Source organism: Citrus clementina, unplaced genomic scaffold (genome assembly GCF_000493195.1).
Source record: "Citrus clementina cultivar Clemenules unplaced genomic scaffold, Citrus_clementina_v1.0 scaffold_3, whole genome shotgun sequence".
Classification (NCBI taxonomy): Eukaryota; Viridiplantae; Streptophyta; class Magnoliopsida; order Sapindales; family Rutaceae; genus Citrus; species Citrus x clementina.
Window position 1 is genome coordinate 44,047,490 of NW_006262339.1, and position 7,629 is coordinate 44,055,118.

General features: G+C 38.1%; 1 protein-coding gene across 1 annotated transcript; it reads left to right on the forward strand.

The window, feature by feature from the left end:
• The first annotated feature begins 800 nt into the window (after positions 1–800).
• LOC18049315 (calcium-transporting ATPase 12, plasma membrane-type) lies at positions 801–4,590 on the forward strand. The gene is made up of 2 exons (XM_024189230.1): positions 801–4,059; positions 4,165–4,590. The coding sequence occupies exons 1-2, from the start codon at positions 956–958 to the stop codon at positions 4,235–4,237; spliced, it is 3,177 nt and encodes a 1,058-aa protein (XP_024044998.1). The 5' UTR covers positions 801–955; the 3' UTR covers positions 4,238–4,590.
• The last annotated feature ends 3,039 nt before the right edge of the window (positions 4,591–7,629 follow it).

Here is a 7,629-nt window from a genome sequence, read left to right on the forward strand (position 1 = left end):
TTTTGATATATCAAATGGTGACCACCACTCACCTGCATTCACTTCCGTATGATGGTGGCATTGTAGTGGCCGTTCTATATTGGAGGGATGTGCATCACTTCCAATTCTATTTCACCAACAATCTCATCTTTGTTCTGTAGGGCAAACAATTTCGAATCTAAACGAATTGGTGGTTTCAAGTAAATAGTAACTCGTTGAAAGCCATTGATGTCACTAGAGGAAATTACCGACAATGGTAGATGCTATATTTTATTTTTCAGTTAAAAATTTTATATATAACTAAATTAACTTTTTTTTAATAGAGTATAATTGGAATATGATTTTGAGATGAGTATAATTTGGTACTATACATTACAAAATCAGATTCTAAAAAAATCTCAATTTCAAGCTCCCAATAACTTTCAAAATTTAATACAAAAATATATTATTTTGATAATAAGATTTTCAAGAAATCAATTTTGAAAAATTGGGTATTAGATTGTTAAATAATTATTTATTCGACAATATAAAATAATCCCAAAGATACTCTTATGTGTATTTATGTGTATTAGTAGATGTTGATTTTCTTTCATATGTTCAAAGATAAATCTAACCTGGCATAAGAAAAATATTCGAATTGCACTATCTTGAATCTAATCATGGAGGATTTCTTTGACAATAAATATTAGTATTTTACAGTGTAGATTCCACAGTACTAAAAATTGCTCAAAAGTCTACGGTAGCCCCAGTTGTACACGGTACCACTAGTTTTATTTATTTATTTATTTATTTCTGTGTTTTTTAAAAGCCTTGGAATTGCTTGCTTTTACAATTTAAAGACTTTCTGAAATTCTGCGAACTATTCATTGTCGCCGCCTGATCTATATATTGAGAAGTAAGCTATCCATGTTAGAAAATTCTTCCCTTCGACTGGTTTAAGTATATAGTTTCCAACCAACTTCATCGAGAAGTAACCATGTCTGACACTAAAATCCCACGTTATAATTGCAGCACATTGCTCATTAACGTCACCACCAGCACCCTCACAAAAGCTCAGAAGCGATGGCGCCTTGCCTACTGGACAATCTATTCTTTCCGTGCTATGCTTTCTGTTCTACCCAAAGGCCGGCTTCTCTCAGCCGAAATCCTGACAAGTCATGATTACATTGCCCTTGATGTTGAGCCTGAGCCTAGCAGCTCTCATGATGAGGCAAATAAACTTGTTTCCAACTCCATTGATCCTGATATGGATGGAATAAGACTCGCCGAAATGGTGAAGAACAAAGACTCGCATACCCTCAGCCTTCTTGGAGGAGTTGAAGGCGTGGCCAACGCTCTTGGGACAAATCCTGAATACGGAATCAATGGCAATGATGAAGATGTCAGTAGGAGGTCTCAACTCTTTGGTGCTAACACTTATCATAAGCCACCTCCTAAAGGGCTTTTACATTTCGTGCTGGAAGCTTTCAAAGACACCACCATTCTAATCCTTCTCGTATGCGCTGCCCTGTCTCTTGGTTTTGGCATCAAAGAACATGGGGCAGAAGAAGGTTGGTATGAAGGCGGAAGTATCTTTGTAGCCGTCTTTCTGGTTATTGTTGTCTCTGCTTTTAGTAACTTCAGACAGGCAAGACAGTTTGACAAGCTATCAAAAATAAGTAACAACATCAAAGTTGAAGTTGTTAGAGAAGCCCGGCGCTTGCAGATATCCATATTTGACCTTGTAGTTGGAGATATTGTCTTCCTCAAAATTGGAGACCAAATTCCGGCTGATGGGTTGTTCTTGGACGGACATTCTTTGCAAGTTGATGAGTCAAGCATGACCGGAGAGAGTGACCATGTTGAAGTAGATTCAACGAATAATCCATTCTTGTTCTCCGGTTCAAAGGTGGCAGATGGGTATGCTCAAATGCTTGTGGTGTCCGTGGGGATGAATACTGCGTGGGGAGAAATGATGAGCTCAATATCAAGTGATTCCAATGAAAGAACTCCATTACAGGCTCGGCTTGACAAACTAACCTCTACTATTGGAAAAGTAGGCCTTGCAGTGGCTTTCCTAGTGCTTGTAGTTCTATTAGCTCGTTATTTCACGGGGAATACAAAAGACGAAAATGGAATTAAGGAGTATAACGGTAGCAACACAGACATAGATGATGTTTTCAATGCTGTTGTAAGCATTGTCGCCGCTGCAGTCACCATTGTGGTGGTGGCAATCCCGGAAGGTTTACCATTGGCTGTCACTCTCACTCTTGCCTATTCCATGAAGAGAATGATGACTGATCAGGCAATGGTAAGGAAACTTCCCGCTTGTGAGACAATGGGTTCTGCAACAGTTATTTGTACAGACAAAACAGGCACCTTGACATTAAATCAGATGAAAGTGACCAAGTTTTGGCTTGGTCAAGAATCCATTGTACAAGAAACTTACTGTAAAATTGCCTCAAGTATTCGTGATTTGTTCCACCAAGGAGTCGGTTTGAACACAACTGGCAGCGTCAGCAAACTGAAACCTGGATCATCAGTAGCCGAATTTTCCGGTAGTCCAACCGAAAAAGCTGTTCTTTCTTGGGCAGTTCTAGAAATGGGTATGGAAATGGATAAAGTGAAGCAAAAATACTCCATTCTCCATGTTGAAACCTTCAACTCAGAGAAGAAAAGAAGTGGAGTTTTGATTAGGAGAAAAGCTGATAACACAACTCATATACACTGGAAAGGAGCTGCTGAGATAATTTTAGCAATGTGTTCTCATTATTATGAGAGCAATGGAGTGATCAAGTCCATGGATGGAAATGGCAGGAGCCAAATGGAAAATATAATACATGGAATGGCAGCCAGTAGCCTTAGATGCATTGCTTTTGCTTACAAACAAGTTTCGGAAGAAGAAACTGCATACAACAATGATGTAAAGGCCCGCCAAAGGCTCAAAGAAGAAGGATTGACCTTGCTGGGGATAGTTGGTATCAAAGATCCGTGTCGACCTGGGGTGCAGAAAGCTGTAGAAGCCTGCCAATCAGCAGGGGTAGAAATCAAAATGATCACAGGAGATAATGTTTTCACGGCAAAAGCTATAGCCACAGAATGTGGGATTCTAAGGTTGGATCAACAAGTGGAAAAGGGGGAGGTGGTAGAAGGTGTAGAGTTCCGCAACTATACAGATGAGGAGAGAATTCAGAAGGTTGACAAGATCCGAGTGATGGCAAGATCTTCTCCATTCGACAAGCTTCTAATGGTCCAGTGCTTGAAAAAGAAAGGCCATGTTGTTGCAGTCACTGGAGATGGCACAAATGATGCTCCAGCCTTGAAAGAAGCTGATGTAGGACTTTCCATGGGCATTCAAGGAACTGAGGTTGCCAAGGAAAGCTCGGACATCGTCATATTGGATGATGACTTTACTTCAGTGGCCACCGTTCTAAGGTGGGGAAGATGTGTTTATACCAACATCCAAAAATTCATTCAGTTTCAACTAACAGTTAATGTTGCAGCCCTGGTGATCAACTTCATAGCGGCTGTTTCTGCTGGTGAAGTTCCTTTAACAGCAGTTCAATTGTTGTGGGTGAACCTCATCATGGACACACTTGGAGCTCTGGCTCTTGCTACAGACAGGCCAACTGATGAGCTAATGCAAAGGCCGCCCGTGGGTCGCACTGAACCCCTTATAACTAACATTATGTGGAGAAATCTTCTATCTCAGGCTCTATATCAGATAACAATCCTACTGATCTTACAATTTAAAGGTGAATCCATCTTCAACGTGAGTCCTGAAGTAAACGATACACTGATTTTCAACACTTTTGTTTTTTGCCAAGTTTTCAATGAATTCAATGCAAGGAAGTTGGAGAAGAGGAATGTATTCAAAGGCATTCACAAGAACAAATTGTTTCTTGGAATCATCGGGATAACTGTAGTTCTTCAAGTGGTGATGGTGGAGTTTTTAAAGAAGTTTGCTGACACAGAGAGGTTGAATTGGCAGCAATGGTTAGCTTGTATCGCAATGGCAGCCTTCACATGGCCAATTGGTTGGGCTGTGAAGTTTATACCTGTTACAGAGAAACCAATATTCAGTTACCTCAAGCGGTTAAGATTCCTGAAGGAAGATGCTTCTTTGTGGTAGATTGTTTGCTTAATCTTTGTGAAGTTTATACCTGTTACAGAGAAACCAATATTCAGTTACCTCAAGCGGTTAAGATTGATATTCACAAAGATTAAGCAAACAATCTACCACAAAGAAGCATCTTCCTTCAGGCTCGGAACAGCATGAGGTTTATGGTGAGGTCCTGAACCGCCAAGGTCATACCTGGGAAGATTTATATCCCTGGGTGGCTCAGGATTGAGCGTATCTTTCTTTTTGTGAAATCAAAATAGAAACATAAGCTCTGCCCTGAGCCACTTGAGAATGCAACTCTTCTCATGTGTGCCATTATCAATTCAGAAACTGACCTGTGAGGCTCACAATTGAGAGTATCATACACTCCAAATGTACATCAATCTGATCAAATTATAAATACTCGTACAAGTATTTACTAATTCTATCATGTACCAATATGGTTATCTTTTTCAACTTAAAAGAGGGCAGTCCGACAATATTGGTGTTTCGAGTTGGCTTGGCTACAATTTAAGGATTTTTCTTCGCTGTTTGACATCGTAGCATCCATAAACCACATCTCCCAACCAAGATTGTTCATATTAACCTTTTCGAATTATTAGCATTGTTCTGATTTGTATAACTAATTGCAACGCAACCAATAATAAATTCAACAGAACAACCAAATGCAACCCATTTTTCTCAAAACTTTCGGAGCAAGTTTTCTTTAGTGTGTGTAGGTGCCGTATTCCAAAAGGCACCTAACCATGCCACATGTCCATCTTATAAGATAATAAAAGATATTCCAGAGTGTTTGCGGCTGATTTTGGGTCAATGAATAAAAAATCACAAAACCAACCCAAGAACAATGAATTTATATTTTTGTCGGGGAGCGGGGTACCTCGCTTGCTCGGTACGTGCGGGCTGTTTAGGCTTTTTGTGGAGTGAAAGAAGATTGAGATGGTGGTGGATATGAAGGGGGTATGACTTCAGGTGCGGAGGGCTGGTGAAACTCGCCTTAAACTTGCGAAACAACCAAAAAAGAGATCAGAGGTGGAGCCGAGGGTGGCCGACGACCACACTCCGACGCTCAAGTCAGAGTTGGGTTATTTCAGGTTAGAGAGCTTGCAAGCTCTCGGTAATGGAGGTTTTGAGGTTGAAGAAACCCTAGTTTTTGGTGGTGTGTGTGTTAACTTACTTGATAAAAATTAAACCTGAGTATTTATATAGTGTACCTCGATCACCATGCCACCTGGCGCTATTTTAGTGGCGTTCCCTGCTGTTATGTCAGGAATATTCTTATTTTCATACTTATGGCGGCTTAGGCGTTTTAAAAATATGCGTGGAGAGTAAGTTTGTGGCGTATGCATGTGCTGGGCGTAATTGAGTGGTCTCGCGTACCTCTGCAATTCCGTTGTAATTTTGCAGGTGTAGCAGGAAAAGCTGGTGGTCCCAACTGTCATAATATCAAACTTTTGGTAGATTCGCTGGCGTGACAGGCGGTTATCTCCTCTTTTGCAGCACGAGATTTCCTCGCTGATTCCTTATTTTTGACACGTATTAAACCGATATATTTAAGATCCAGGGCTAGGGCCGACATATCCCTTTACATTTTTACGAAGACTTTTTACATCTTTACATGGTGTACCCGAGGTACCCCTGGAGTGCCTAGGGTACCCGAGATACCCAAGGTAAGCTAATGTTTTGAATATCGACACGTGGCGCTTCATCATTGGCCTCATATTTCCTTCCCAAATACAGAGTAAATAACACCCAAGTTATTCCGGGGGAAAAACATTTAAGGTAAAAATTCTTCTAGAATTTATAAAAATGGTAAGAGGGGGGAATTAATTCCGCAATCCATTAGTCTAAGGAAATCACATCCAAATGTCATACAAATAAGGAAACATATAAGGCCGGAATAATTTCCTAGATCATATTCGCCTCTAAGTGTACATGCATGATGGGTGACACATGTCGTTAGATTGAAAGTTCAAAGCAAATTCCTAAATCCACATCATTCATCATCTATAAATAGATACTCATCTCTATGAAAAAAAGGGGGTCTTTGACCTCTAAAAAAAACATTGTTCATATCTAGAGAGAGAAATTTATCTTATCCATTTTTTCTCTTTCTTTAATTTTAATTAAAAACTAACTTGGGCATCGGAGTGTCTTTTGCAGGTTTTTACCCCTCCGGATTCGAGGTTAAGGATCGTGACAAGTTCTCCACAAGTTACAAATACGTGTGAAGGTAAAAAAGTCCTAGTCACCTTCAGTGTGCTTTTGAAATGCAACAAACCAAGATACTAGAAATATTTCTAAAAGATAGTTTAATACAGTTAAGATATAATTATACTCTCTCTATATATTTATTATAATTTAGAGCTTATAATAGCGTATATTGTGTAACACATCAATTCTACTAACAAGGCACTATAGTGGAATTGAAGGCACTATAATGTATATTGTGTAATAGCGTATATTGTGTAACACATCAATTCTACTAACAATGCACTATAGTGGAATTGAAGTGAAACTGTATTTCATCAATCTCATTTGTAAAACCACCAAAATAACATTCAATGATAAATGTTCCAAAACCTCCAAAAGAAAATAAATTCTAAAATAACATATCCTCAGATAAAAATCATCTCAAAGGAAAGTAAATTATTCTTGGATTATCAACATAACATTAATCCCAAAAGTAACTGAGCTCTTATTCTGTTGGTTTAAAAATATTTTACATCGGAAATATTTGGATTGCAATTCTCATACAATATAAAAAATTACCATAATCCAGATATCGTACATTTTCTTTTTTGTTGAAATAATTTAGGCTCGCAGATCATGATCCGTCACCATCACTCTTGTTAGATCACCATCCGTCACCACCAATCTTGTTAGATCACGATCCGTCACCAATGATCTTCCAAGTTATGACTCAAGTTTGATATGCACTTGACGCGTGGGCCCCTTTTTCACCACTAAAAGCAAGTAGTAAAAGAAAAATTCCTCTCAAAATTAGAAAGAAAAACTCTTTTTCTCTGATCTGGATATTGTGGCTCCTCTATCTTTTTTGTGGAGAAAAAAATTCTATTTATATCTCTATTTAGTATAAACCATAGGCTCCATATTAATTTTTTTATATTTTTAATTCTATTAAATCAAATTTGATTTAAATTAAAAAATAAAACCAAAAGTGTTAATGTTATAAAGGCCCACCTTGTAAAATAATACAAGGCCTCTTACATACAAGCACATTAAATAGAGTCTCCTACTAAATAATATATTTAAACTTTTAACTCAAGTAGACATAATAAAGACTAAACATAAAAATCAACATAATTTTCAGAGATTATTGGAATAGACAGAAAAATCACATAATCAGACATGCTGCTGAAAATCGAAATTTTCTAGCACTACTATTCTAATTTCAAAAATTCACAACAAATTAATTACTTGAAATCTCTTTGCACAAAATTTATCAGTGAATGCCTTAGAATGTTTAGTTTAATTCTATGGTAACTTTCGTGGAAAAAATTGAATCAAAGACAAAGAGAAAATAG